At 56.6% G+C, this 14027-nt stretch overlaps 1 protein-coding gene across 9 annotated transcripts in view; it reads left to right on the top strand.

The window, feature by feature from the left end:
* Positions 1-14027, top strand: part of LOC118216796 (BAH and coiled-coil domain-containing protein 1) — a 95683-nt gene that overhangs the window by 74271 nt on the left and 7385 nt on the right. For all 9 annotated transcript variants that reach the window (XM_035398294.1, XM_035398291.1, XM_035398298.1 and 6 more), the window contains exons 14-21: positions 383-502; positions 6011-6122; positions 6966-7176; positions 8923-9099; positions 9963-10252; positions 11868-11948; positions 13201-13345; positions 13837-13954. In XM_035398294.1, the coding sequence (XP_035254185.1) occupies positions 383-502; positions 6011-6122; positions 6966-7176; positions 8923-9099; positions 9963-10252; positions 11868-11948; positions 13201-13345; positions 13837-13954 (1254 nt within the window). The remainder of the gene's footprint in view (positions 1-382; positions 503-6010; positions 6123-6965; positions 7177-8922; positions 9100-9962; positions 10253-11867; positions 11949-13200; positions 13346-13836; positions 13955-14027) is intronic.

The raw sequence follows: 14027 nt of genomic DNA, 5'->3' as shown, positions 1-14027 counted from the left end.
TCCAGCACCATTACCCTGCCCCCCTCAGAAAACCATTACACAGACCCCCTCAGACACCATTACACAGACCCCCTCCGACACCATTACACGGACTCCTGTCCGACCCATTTCACAGACCCCCCCTCCAACACCATTTCACAGACCCCCACTGACACCCTTACTATATATTGATCCCCTCTGACATCGTTACACAGACCTCTGCCAACATGTTTGCACAGGCCCCCTCCAACACCACTGCACAAACCCCCCCCCCCCCCGCCTGCACTGTTACACAGATGGCCCTCCAGTTTCACCCCCAAGGCCCCTACGGGGGCCATTCCACAGACAGTCCCCCAGTCCCATCAGCAGCATCACAGAGAGCCCTTCTCCTGCGCCTCCACAGGAAGGAGGAGACCCCGCGCAGCCCTGCTCGGCGAGGACCCGGCCGCCCCCGCAAGCGGAAGTCCACCCCCGGGCCCCTTCCCGGCGCTGTGCCCCCGGCCGATTCGCCGAGGAGAGTCAAGTGCGTGACGGGGTGACCTTGCCCCACCCCCTCCCCTCCCCTAACCCAAACACCATTCCTCACTAGCGTAAGCTGAAATCCACAGGAGAGCTCAGAGAGGTCAGATTGGTCACGATGGGAGTGAGGTTCTGCAGGCGTCGCCGTGGAGACGCAATGGCGCGGTCTGGTGGGCGGCAGATTCAGAAATGAAGCGACGGACGGAGTTCTGTCAGGCAGCGCGTCATTTCTGTCTTCAAACGAAGCTGACGCTGTCTCAGCGCAGCCCCGCTTTGCTTCCTTGTCCTGAACCGTTTCTGTGTGTAGCGTCATCGGAGCGCAGCAGGGTGTGTGCTGAAGGGGCGTCGCACCAGCGCGCGGGCGTGTGCGCGCGCGCGTGTTTCCCACGGACGTGCGGTCTCTCAACTTCCGGGCCGCCCGGCGAGTAGTTTAAGCGGGAGGAAGCGCGCGTCGGCGACGCTCATTGACTTTGTGTAAACCCCGCAGGAAGCGCCGTATCACTTTAAATTAAAGGCTTAATCACGGCCGGGCCCGGGGCCATTAATCACGCGCGAGTTCCATTGATTGTGTGGAAGCCGCCGCGACTCGTCCAGACGCGCGGCTGCTCTGAGATATTATGATAAAACGCGGCTCTCGAAACGTCTGAACAAACTCGTTGTTGCCGGGCCATCATTGTGATGGATGTCGCGAGTCCGAAAAGACACACTTTTTTTTTTTTTTTGTTTACAACGCGGCCCTCGCTCGGGCCCCGAGTACGCAGTTAAGTCGGGCCGCCGCCGCCGCCGCCGCCGCCACCGCCGCCTGATCAGCTGAGACCCGGCCGCCCGGAGATAAATTATTCTCCAGTAAACGTAACTCAGGTGTGAGCGTAATTACAGCCGAGATTACCGATCCCGCGCTTATTCCTGCGGTTAATAAACCCAAACGGCCAATAAAAAAAAAGGCCCTTCCTGCGACGGCTGTGTGCAGCGGCGGCGGCGATGTTGGGCTCTCACTGAGGTCATTTTTCACAGTTAAATGCTTCGAGGACAGCGGAGCAACTGGTCCCCGAGACCGCTACATCATTTCATTCAGCGCCTGCGTTCGCTCGGGGGAAGATAACCGGGTGCCGCGAAGAAGAAGAAGAAGAAGGAAAAATTTTTGTAAAAATCGGCGGGTGACAAATTTATGGCGTCCGCGCTCACCTGACGGGAGCGAGGGCTCCTCGCTATGACGATGATGGCGGTAACGAACGCGGTAACAAGAACGACCTTGCGTCTGAGTTTCAATCACCACCGCGCCGGGCGTTGCCTGGGGGACGACGTGGGGTAGGGGTGGGTGGGGGGGCTGTTAAACAAATGTTAAAGAATGGGTCGGAAAGCACCACTGAAGTGCAGTTGCTGGGACACCCTGCCCCCCCCCCACCCCCCACCACCCAAAACCGTCATGCTACACCCTAAACTTTGAGTGTGAAATGGGATGGGTGTCAAGGGCAACTGGGAGAGGGGGGCCAAATTGAGCGGGGTGATGTGCGTGGATACACGGACTCGGTCAGTGTATACCATTAGACAGGACTGGTGTTTGTATGCAGGGGAGGGGACGGGGGACGGAGGCAGAGACAGCCTGAGCCCCCCACCCCACCCCCCCCCCCCGCGCCCTCGGCCCCCCCTCAGTCACAAGCTCCAGGAATGTGACAGGGGGCTGAGGCTGAGCTGAGGGGGTCGCCGCGGGTCAGTGGGGGTGGGAGGTCAGCGACGGCAGAGACAGGAGGGCGCGGCGGGGGCGGGGGGGGGGGGTTGGGGGTGAGAGAGGTGGAGTCCTGCGCGCACCGCGGCCCTGTGAGCGCGCGGCGGGACAGCGCTGTGTTCCGTAGCGGACGGGCGTGGCTGAGGCGAGAGCAGAGCTGTGCTTTCAGCCGAGCTGCGGGGCTCTGAGCTGTTCTGCGCGCTCAGGGGCCCCCGGGGCCAGGCAGTCAGGGGCCCACGGCAGAGGGGTTCTGCAGTAACGGGGTACTTCTCAGGCTGTTGGGTCAGGTCTAAAGTAGCGGGGCAGTTTTGGGGCCGGTTGCCCTGCAGGGGTGATTGTGAAAGGATTGGAGCATCGTCAGCTAAAAATGGAGGAATCGGAGAGTAATGTGTTTTTTTTTTTCCCGACAAATTTTTACTTAATACACTCTCCAGCTTTAGGAAGACTCCCCTGCCAGCAACAGACTTCTTATTTTACTTAATTGCGTTTAATATGGGGCCACTATCTTTGTGCTCTTCACGTATCTTATTATAATTATAACGGGGAGATTTTAACGAATAACCAATTGTGTAACCAATTGTGTTTTCCCTTTTGTGAAGTAAAAAAAAATGATTTAACTCGAGGTGCACAGAATTAGAGCTCAAATGAGAACGGAATGAGAACGCTTTTGGGACGATCTTCATTTAAAGTGCCCTGTTGCACAATCAGATAGAGCTCCAGAACTGTTATCAGGCGAAGTAAGGCTATTACCCGTTCTGAATGTAGCTCAGCAGGCATTTGTAGCTTCCAGTGTCTGAAGAAAGAGCAGATACCATACCCCAGTGCCCAGCTCCCCAACCCCAGTGCCCTCCTCTCCAACCCCAGTGCCCAGCTCCCCAACCCCAGTGCCCAGCTCCCCAACCCCAGTGCCCCGCTCCCCAACCCCAGTGCCCAGCTCCCCAACCCCAGTGCCCAGCTCCCCAACCCCAGTGCCCAGCTCCCCAACCCCAGTGCCCAGCTCCCCAACCCCAGTGCCCAGCTGCCCCAACCCCAGTGCCCAGCTCCCCAACCCCAGCGCCCAGCTGCCCAACCCCAGTGCCCAGCTGCCCAACCCCAGCGCCCAGCTCCCCAACCCCAGCGCCCAGCTCCCCAACCCCAGTGCCCCGCTCCCCAACCCCAGTGCCCAGCTCCCCAACCCCAGTGCCCCGCTCCCCAACCCCAGTGCCCAGCTCCCCAACCCCAGTGCCCAGCTCCCCAACCCCAGTGCCCAGCTCCCCAACCCCAGTGCCCCGCTCCCCAACCCCAGTGCCCCGCTCCCCAACCGCAGTGCCCAGCTCCCCAACCCCAGTGCCCAGCTCCCCAACCCCAGTGCCCAGCTCCCCAACCCCAGTGCCCAGCTCCCCAACCCCAGTGCCCAGCTCCCCAACCCCAGTGCCCCGCTCCCCAACCCCAGTGCCCAGCTCCCCAACCCCAGTGCCCAGCTCCCCAACCCCAGTGCCCAGCTCCCCAACCCCAGTGCCCCGCTCCCCAACCCCAGTGCCCAGCTCCCCAACCCCAGTGCCCCGCTGCCCAACCCCAGTGCCCAGCTCCCCAACCCCAGTGCCCTCCTCTCCAACCCCAGTGCCCAGCTCCCCAACCCCAGTGCCCCGCTCCCCAACCCCAGTGCCCAGCTCCCCAACCCCAGTGCCCAGCTCCCCAACCCCAGTGCCCAGCTCCCCAACCCCAGTGCCCCGCTCCCCAACCCCAGTGCCCTCCTCTCCAACCGCAGTGCCCTCCTCCCCAACCCCAGTGCCCCGCTCCCCAACCCCAGTGCCCAGCTCCCCAACCCCAGTGCCCCGCTCCCCAACCCCAGTGCCCAGCTCCCCAACCCCAGTGCCCAGCTCCCCAACCCCAGTGCCCAGCTCCCCAACCCCAGTGCCCCGCTCCCCAACCCCAGTGCCCAGCTCCCCAACCCCAATGCCCCGCTCCCCAACCCCAGTGCCCCGCTGCCCAACCCCAGTGCCCCGCTCCCCAACCCCAGTGCCCAGCTCCCCAACCCCAGTGCCCCGCTGCCCAACCCCAGTGCGCAGCTCCCCAACCTCAGCGCCCAGCTCCCCAACCCCAGCGCCCAGCTGCCCCAACCCCAGCGCCCAGCTGCCCAACCCCTGTCCTGGAGCAGCACGTGGTCTGCTGGATTACATGTACACAGCGACTTGGTTTCTCGGGGCGTATTAGCTGATGATTTTAAGGTGGAAGCAAAAGTCAGCAATGGGCGTGGCCCCCTGCTTCCAGAGATGGGGGCACCTGCTCTAGAGCGCAGCGGCAGCCAATCTGCCTTCAGCGGTCATATCTGCATGCAGCAAAGCACCCTGGGTAAGCCCGGGGTGGGGGGGTTGGGGGGTGTTTAGACTGTTGCTGAAGGAACACAGTGGGTCAGCGAAGTTAATGAACAAACAGCTTCTCGCCATTCAGCCTCCGCCCCTGACACCCCCCCCCCCCATCCCCCAATCTCCCGTCCCCCTATTTAGACAAGCGCGGGCTTAAGGTCCTGATGGTAACAAGAGTGCAGCTGTCTGGAGAGCGCGAGGGGTGGGGAGACAGCAGAGGACACAAAAGAAGCCCTGGTAATCAGTGTCCTGTTTAATTAGTCACCGTGAGACTGCCCCCCCCCCCCCCCCACCCCCCCAACCACACGGGCTGGAACCGCGCGCGTTTCATTAGGAGGAGCGGCCGCTGACATCACGCCACGGTCGCCGCCGCCAGGGCCTGCCGGACCTGGCTGTGCATGGCCCCCCCCCGGCAGTCTTCTCTGTGACCGTGCGGCACAGGGACTCCCGGCCTTATCCCCCAAGGGCCGGCGTGGGTGCAGGCTTTCCTTTTAGCCCACCAGTAAGACGCCTGATTCTACTTATCCAGGTCCGCAAGGATTTAAGACCATGGTTAGCTGGTTGAATCAGGTGTCATGGTGCTGGGTGATAATACAAACATGCACCCGCACCTCTGGTGTAGCACATCAGAACACCCCCCCCCCCCCCAACTGCCATGCCCTGCCTTGCCCTGCCCAACTCGCCTTGGTCCCAGAGCAGGAAGCAGCGCGCAGACAAAGTGGTATCAGGGTTAGCATGACCGAGGCTTCAGTTCAGAGCTTTCCGGGCTTTGCAGAGAGATCAAAGAAATTCAGGGTGCAGATTGCTTTATGTCTTTTACTGTAAGTGTGATTGAAGTCATATTGTGTCTATGGGGATACAGGGGGTTCGGCTGAGGGGGGAAGGAGGGGGGAAGGACGGGGGCTCTTTTGTTTGGGTACAGCTTGGCTCTTTTTTGCGCGCGTGTGGTCCCTGGCGTTTCGGCGCGTTTCAAGGGCATTCCTCGCGGGTCGTAACGCTGTTGCTTGCAGCGGGGCGGGGTGGGGGGGGGGCGGAGGGGGAAGTCGCATTGTTATGGAAATGCGACCAGAAAGCTTTGACATTTGAGTAGGGCTGCGCCGCTGAGCGCTAGTATCTGCTGCTTCGTGTACCCGCCCTCAGTCTCGGTTCGGTGTGGGGGGGGGGGGGGGGGGGGATACAACCCTTAATGCGCCGGAGAGCTGTGATGGAGCGGCGGGGAGCCTTAACCCCAGCTCGGCCCCCCGAACGCGTCGGGCTGTGATGTTAGATCCCGCTTTTTCGAGCGTGCCCACTTCCCTTCGTCGCAGGAAGGAACGCCGGCTCTTACCGCTCGGGGAGAGCCCGGCTCAGCTCCGATCCCCCTCTCGCCGGCTCCCTTTCTTCCTTTTGATACCGCCTCCATTCTTTTCTAAGAATACCCGCTTCCCTCTGTGATTGGCAGGTCTCTGGGGGGGCTCGGCCTGTTGCCTGACGACCTGAGAGGGGGCGGAGAGACTCCGAGGAAGAAGAGGAGGCTGTCCAATGGGAGCTTTGACCAGCTGAGCGCGGCCCAGGTCTGTGGCCCCCGAGCCCTTTCCAATCGCTGCTCGTGACAATGGGGCTGTTGGAACATTTACAGTGTGTTTAAAATGTTTTATTCGCCTCGCTGCAGTCCTGCCAAGAAGGAGAAAATGCTACCAGGGCTCTAGCAGGCCCATTTTAAAATCCGAAAAAGAACAGCGCTTGTAACAGTGCTTAACAGTTTGTAATAGGAATTCCTTTTTTGACACGGTGTAATAAAAATGTATTAAATGGTATTATAGTTGACCGACCTGTGGTGGCCTATGTGAATCACATTTACACTTCAAACATAAATGTTTTTTCTGGGTTAAATTCTGTTTTCGGTTATGAAATGCGTGTTTTATGCATGCGTCGAAACTAAAATGGCAAGTAATTTAAAACGCCCTTTCTTTTTTTCTCTCTCTCTGTCCGACTCCATCTTTCTCTGAGTCTAACTCCACCTTTCTGTAAGACTAACTCCACCTCTCCCTGAGGCTAACCCCACCTCTATCTGAGACTAACCCCACCTCTCTATGTGACTGACCCCTCCGCTCCCTGAGACTAACCCCACCTCTCTATGTGACTGACCCCTCCTCTCCCGGAGACTGACCCCCTCTATCTGATACTAACCCCACCTATCTATGTGACTGACCCCGCCTCTATCTGAGTCTAACCCCGCCTCTGTCTGAGACTGACCCCGCCTCTATCTGAGACTAACCCCACCTCTCTATGTGACTGACCCCTCCTCTCCCTGAGACTGACCCCACCTCTCTATGTGACTGACCCCTCCTCTCCCTGAGACTGACCCCGCCTCTATGTGAGTCTAACCGCTCCTCTCTCCACCGTGATTTCCCCAGATGAAGGGGCGATGCTGTAAGCAGAATGGGCGTCAGGGCGTACTCGGGTCCAAGCTGGCCCAGTTCAAACAGAGGCCCAAAACGGCCGTGGGGCCGGGGTTCCGCCGACGGGGCACCCCTGGGTCCAGCGTGGGCCCCGCGCGACTGTGCCAGAGGGGCCCCAAGTCTGAGCACAGACTCAGCGTGGAGTCTGGGGGCCAAAGTGACACAGGTAAAAGAACCGCGGTCACAGATTCAGAATAATGCATTCACACACACACACACACTCGTTCGGTCTTTCTCTCCCTCAGTTTCTCTCTCTCTCGTATGCATTCACACACACACACACACACACACACACACTCGTTCTGTCTTTCTCTCCTTCAGTTTCTCTCTCTCTCTCGTATGCGCACATTCACACACACACATTCTCACTTTTTCTTGCTGAGACCGGGAGGCTGAGGGCCACTCTCTACACCCAGAGCAGCGTGCCGCTCTCTCTATACCCAGAGCAGCGTGCCGCTCTCTACACCCAGAGCAGCGTGCCGCTCTCTCTACACCCAGGGCAGCCTGCCGCTCTCTACACCCAGAGCGGCGTGCCGCTCTCTACACCCAGGGCAGCGTGCCGCTCTCTCTACACCCAGAGCAGAGCGCCGCTCTCTCTTCACCCAGGGCAGCGTGCCACTCTCTTCACCCAGAGCAGAGCGCCGCTGTCTCTTCACCCAGGGCAGCGTGCTGCTCTCTACACCCAGAGCAGAGCGCCGCTCTCTCTACACCCAGGGCAGCGTGCCGCTCTCTCTACACCCAGGGCAGCGTGCCGCTCTCTCTACACCCAGGGCAGCGTGCCGCTCTCTCTACACCCAGGGCAGCGTGCCGCTCTTTCTTCACCCAGGGCAGCGTGCTGCTCTCTACACCCAGAGCAGAGCGCCGCTCTCTCTACACCCAGGGCAGCCTGCCGCTCTCTACACCCAGAGCAGAGCGCCGCTCTCTCTTCACCCAGGGCAGCGTGCCGCTCTCTCTACACCCAGAGCAGCGTGCCGCTCTCTTCACCCAGGGCAGCGTGCCGCTCTCTTCACCCAGAGCAGCGTGCCGCTCTCTCTACACCCAGGGCAGCGTGCCGCTCTCTCTACACCCTGGGCAGCGTGCCGCTCTCTCTACACCCAGGGCAGCGTGCCGCTCTCTACACCCAGAGCAGCGTGCCGCTGAAGTGTGGCTTAGCAGGGCCGCTCCGTCACCTTGGTGGGGCGGCGCGCGGGGAGGCCGGGGGGGGTAAACACGCGAGGGGCGTCCCCCGGCTGTCCCCGGGTCCCGGCGGAGAATTAGTTAATTGCCCCGAAAGGCATGCCTGCCTCCGTGCCGGGGCGTGAGGGGGAGTGTTGACACGGGCACTTGTAAATGACACGTGTGTCAGCGGTGCCCCGACACCCGACACCCCCGCCGTGCCAGCGCAGCGATGTGAGACTCGCCGCCGCAGCTTCCGACAGCTGCCGGCAAAAATGCTCCTCCTATTGGTGGAGTGCTGGAGCTGCAGTGTGATTGGCTGCATCGTTCTGGTCCCTGCTGTCTGACTGGGACACAGCGCTATGTAACTGTGTGGACCCTCAGTGTATGATAATGCGATGCGGTAGACATTGGTCCAGGCTTACTGGCATCTTGGGTTCTCATAGGATCGAGCAGAGCTAGTGTTTATTCCTGAATAAAATCAAGCCCTAGGGAATCAGTATAACATGTGTTTTTTTGCATGTAGGAAATATATCAGGAATGTTTATCTATTTATACATAATATTAGATCAGTCCTTGTTACTGTCATTGTTATTTTGTTCGAGCTAAAAAGCTCAATGAAATTTAATGTGCATGTAATCATATTTGACCTATATGACATAATATGATGTACTGTATATATACATATTAGCATTATGCGGGGAACTGAAACAGGATTGGGGTCTGGAATGATCTGTGCCTTCATCCCACCCCGCAGAGGAAGATGAGGATGAATGCAGCTATGACAGTGAGGACGGGCCGGGTGACATCAAAGCGATGCCTTCAAAGGACACTTCCGCAAGTTTGGCCATGACTGGCCCCTCCCCGTCCTCCATTGTGAAGTTGGAAGCCAATCAGAAAGCTAGGAACAAGAAAGAGAGACAGGGACTTCATGGTAAGGCTTGGCTCTTCACAGAATTAATTAACAATGTACATTAAAGTTCAACAAATGTAACTAATGCCAGTTGGGAAAACCAATCGATGACTGTGCGTTGTACAGTGCATTCACACCAACATTTCTGTTTAAAAGTAACCTGTGACATCGGTTCCCTGTGTTTACTTTTTTTAAAATCTTGTCACGTAATGGTAGATTTTTCACGGGGCTGCAGTTGTCCGGGTTATCTGGTGCTCTCTTTCGAAGTCGTCACGGTGAAGCTCCTCAGGTGCTTGTACTGCGCGCACACTGCCGTCAATCACGTGAGAACCGCCCCCCGGGCGGCCGAGTGTGGGAAAAGGCGTGTGTGGCGCTAGCTCGTTAAGTAATTTGTCAGGCGATACGCGGGGCTTACCCGCTCAACGAAAAACCGTCCGGTCTCCTCCGAGGGCTGGGAAGGGCGCGATGAGTTGGGGGGCGGGACGGGGGGGGGGCGGGGGACGGGGGGGGGGATGTGGCTTTTGACGAGGCTGACGGCCCACAGCGAGGGGGGTGCAGGAATCAGACCGCCGTCTGCCGCCATTACGTTAGCGAAGGCCCAGGCGCCATGAGGAGGCGCAGTGCCCCACTGAGGAGGCGCAGCGCCCCGCTGAGAGACGGTCCTCCTGGCCACCCCGCTTCTCCTGATGGGCGTGATTGCTGGGCGCAGCGGGACTCCTCAAATTGGTGTTTGGGGCGTGGAGAAGCTCTCTCCCTTCCCCCTTCCCCCTTGTGCGGTTGTTCAGACTGTTAGCGAGAGGCTAACCCAAATCCCCTCGTCCCTGGGCTCTCTCTCTGTCTCTCTCTATCTCTCTCTCTCTCTCTCTCTCTCCCCCCCTCTTCAGGGTCGCACGGCGTGGCCGGCGCGGAAGGCGAGGTGAAGGTGAGGGCGAAGAAGAGCGCCCTCCGCAGGCCAGCGCCCTTGGCCGCGGCCAGGAGGGAGCCGCCGGGGGCGAGGAGGAAGCGCGGGCCCAAGCCCAAGGCGCTGCAGCCGCTGTGGGGGAGGCCGGGGCCCGGGGGCGGGCCCTACCGGCGCGCGGCGGCGCTCGGGAGCCTGCCCACGGCGAGCGAGCGTCTGAAGAGGGCCACGCGCAAGAGCACGGCGCTGCGGGGGCTGCCCGGGGCGGTGAGCGCGGTGAGCACCGCCGCCGCCCACAGAGCGCTCACAGAGCACCCACAGAGCGCGCCCCATACGCGTGCGACTTACCCAGGGGCTCCGCTAGCCCGGGCCACTTACACAACAGCGCAGTTAGCACAGTGAGCCAGCGCCGGTACAGCTGGAAACAGGCCACCTTACCTTTAAGTGCCGCTCTCGAGGTACGAGCCTCAAGAGCGCGTGCACACACACACACGCGCGCACACACACTCACACTCACACACACACACACTCACACTCACACACACACACACACACACACACACACTCAGACACACACACACACACTCACACATATGCGCACACACACACACACTCACACACATGCGCGCACACACACACACTCACACACATGCGCACACACACACACACACACACACACACACACACACACTCACACACATGTGCACGTGTATGTATATACAGAGAGTTAGACGAATGATGTTTATTGTACTTAATGTCTCTCCGTAAATATGTTGACTGTCAGCTGTGAAGAATATGTTTGCAGTAAGTGTCCTTGATTTTGAGATTTCATGTGATCACATGCCCTGGACTGGACACCAGTCTATCACAGGACCCTTACCCAAAACCCATCTCTTAAAGCTTGGTGCGAACTAGAAAGGGAAGCCTTTTCGAGAACGTTTGGAATTTAAACCTCCGCTAGGTCTGTGCACCTCAGTGCGCGGGCGTGCTTGTGCATGAGGCATCGCCTCTTATTTACCAGATGATCGCGCACGCTCAGATTTGATCGTGTGTGTGCACGTGTGAGTGTACGCACGCTTATTTCCTCGCGGTATGCCAGATTTATGGAAGGTTGATGTACACGGGATCAAATATTTACGATTGCTTCTGACCTGACCTTTGCATATTTCCTATTGGTTGATTTTTGACAGTCTGGACAGGGCAATTAAGGTCTTTTTTTTATTGATCTTTCTGCTTAGGAAATACGAAGAACTTGTAAATGTCACGGAACATGTTTAACTTAATGTCATTATAGGTTATATAATGACTGTATTGCTGATCAAAAGTGGCACAGATAGCTGTTAGATCAACAAACCATTTGTAACACTGTCAAGTGTCTAAACACATGCATTGAGTAAATATCTCAATGTGAAACAGGCTACTGTCTGCTAAGGAAGAATCAAGTCTGTAATTTGCGTTATACAATGAAATCCTTCCTATCTGGGCAGCAAGACCAACAAAACCCCCGTCCCCCGCAGCCACAGTTGGTAGCAGTGTAATTTAAAAACATTACATTTTGCGGTGAGCTTATTCATTAATAGGTTGGCCTTGTGGATCAGTTCTACATTTCGTATGTTGTTTAAGCGTGCAGAGGTTTCTGTCGTAATAAATACAGCTGTGCATCCATGAGCATTTGATAAATAAGGCCTGTCGTTGCTGAAGAGCCAGAGCCAAAGCCAGATTTATTCAGCTTCCAACCAAAAGGATACATGTTCAAAATTAGCCCCATTATTTTAAAGATCCTGTACATCGTTTTTTATTTGTTATACATGAAGAACCAAGAAAAACAAACAGATCCACTCTGTGTCTGATTCATCCTGTTTAAACTCCTCCTTTTTTGTTGATGTCACAGAGGAGAAGCTGTTGGATTGGCCGGGCACAGTCTCCCTCCAGTGAGGAGAACAGCAGGGACAGGAGAGGCAGGAGCAAGCAGGTGAGAGGGTCCCACATACAACCCAAAAAACTCCACAGCACTCCAACCTCACCACAAAAATGTCTACCTCCACCTCACCTCCATGCATGCACATACACACTCACACACTCACACACTCACACACCCACACACCCACACACCCACACACACACACGCAATCACACACCCACACACACACACATGCACACACACACACGCACACACACACACACTCACGCACGTTACACACACACATACACACACACACACACCTGAATAAACACCACTGGTTGTACACCTTTGTGGTACAGCTGAAGCCACAGGGCATTGTACTCTTAAGACTACCCAAAGCTATCAGACAAAAGGCAGTCATTCATGAGTGATCAGCCGTAGTTTGAGAGCTTACATGCTCGGTGGTGGCAATCCTAAAGAACCCGTTGCCCTCCTCTGCAAAAATACCTGGTGGACTACAGTGAAGGCCCCCATATGCATAAGACACTGTGTAATGCCTGTAAACATGAGAGCTGCTAAATCGCTCAGACTCACAGTATGGGCGTGTGCTGAACAGATAGGGAGTTAACTGGAAGAGCACAGCAGAGCCCTGGCGAGCAAACGTCAGGCTCATCAATCAAAGCCGGTGCCTCACCGGAGAGGCATTCGGGCCCGCGGACGGAGCACCTTGGCGTCTCTGTTTCTGAGGGTGGATTTGGGGTGGGGGAACCAGATTCCGCTCACCGTTGCGGTGAGCGGAGTGATATTTCACCCCGAGGGCGATGAGCTCAGCACTCTCGGAGACTCGGTGGAAGATTACTGTTAGTGGCGATACTCTCTGAAGCCATGAGAAAAGAAAATATGAGCATGTTCACCTGAGAGAGTTAGTTTAGTGAGCGTGAGAGCCCAGTTATCTCCTTCTCCATCTCTATCTCTGTCATCTGCTGTCTCTTTCTTTCTCTTTTTTCTCACTGCCTCCCTTCCTCTCAATTTTTCTCTGTTACCCTCTTCTCTGTATCTCTTTATCTCTCTATATTTCTTCTCTCTATATCCATTCATACCCTCTCTTTTTCTCTCTCTCTCCCTGTCTTAAATTAAAATTGAAGTGTCTTTATTATCGGTAGAAAATAGCTTTCTACGAATTGCACAACGCCTACAGAAATCAGTGAAAACAACAACATAGAGGGATATGTAAAATGAATGAAGACACGTCAGATATGTGTTCCTTGAATCAAAACATATGCCCGGGTCACATGACGAACCTCACTTCCTGTTTCCCCAGCCTAAGGGCCGTGCGGTGAGTCGGCTGCTGGAGAGCTTTGCGGCGGACGAGGGCTTCCGGATGGACGAGGACGGCAGCTTCTCTGAGGGAGAAGGGGACAGCAGCCACTCAAAGCGGCCCTCCAATCCGCAGAGGAGCCCCCCAGGTGAGGCTCCGCCCAGTAGCGCAGCCCCGCCCCAAAACTCTGCTCTAATGGAAAATCACACCCTTTGATTGGTTTATCGGGGCAAGTTTATATTAAGCAGAACTGGAAAGGCTGTAAATAATCTGTTGTTGTGTTCCTAAGCTTGTTCTTCTGCCACAGTATTATTTAAAAAAAAATCTGTATTATATAATTTTTTAGCTCTGCAAATTTTAGTCTTGGTTGGGCGTACGACTCCCACACTTGCTGCTGAGTCTTGCAGCTGGTGGCTGAGACCACAGTTAAGCTGTATGTACTAACTACAGAATCTGACCACCGGAACTAAACAAGATGGAAGATCTGTTAGCTGCAAACACACAGGTGTGATGAAGTAGCGTGAGAGTCTGTGAGGCATTACGGGTGGTGATGATGATGATGATCATGTGTGTGTTTTTGTGTGTGTGTGTGTGTGTGTCTGTGTGTGTGCGTGCGTGCGTGCCTGCGTCCATACACAGCTGCCCCTGACTGTGTTCTGACCAAAGAGCGGCTGGCGGACGGACTGAAGGTGTTGATCTCCAAGGAGGACGAGCTGCTGTATGCTGCCACCGTCCGAACACTGGAACTGCCTGACATGTAAGCACGCGCACACACACGCACACACACGCACACACACACACACACGCACACACACACACACACACTCACA

This window comes from Anguilla anguilla, chromosome 17, assembly GCF_013347855.1.
Source record: "Anguilla anguilla isolate fAngAng1 chromosome 17, fAngAng1.pri, whole genome shotgun sequence".
In the NCBI taxonomy this organism is placed as follows: domain Eukaryota; kingdom Metazoa; phylum Chordata; class Actinopteri; order Anguilliformes; family Anguillidae; genus Anguilla; species Anguilla anguilla.
The sequence above is the reverse complement of the archived record's forward strand: the minus strand, read 5'-3'. Positions and strand labels throughout refer to the sequence as shown.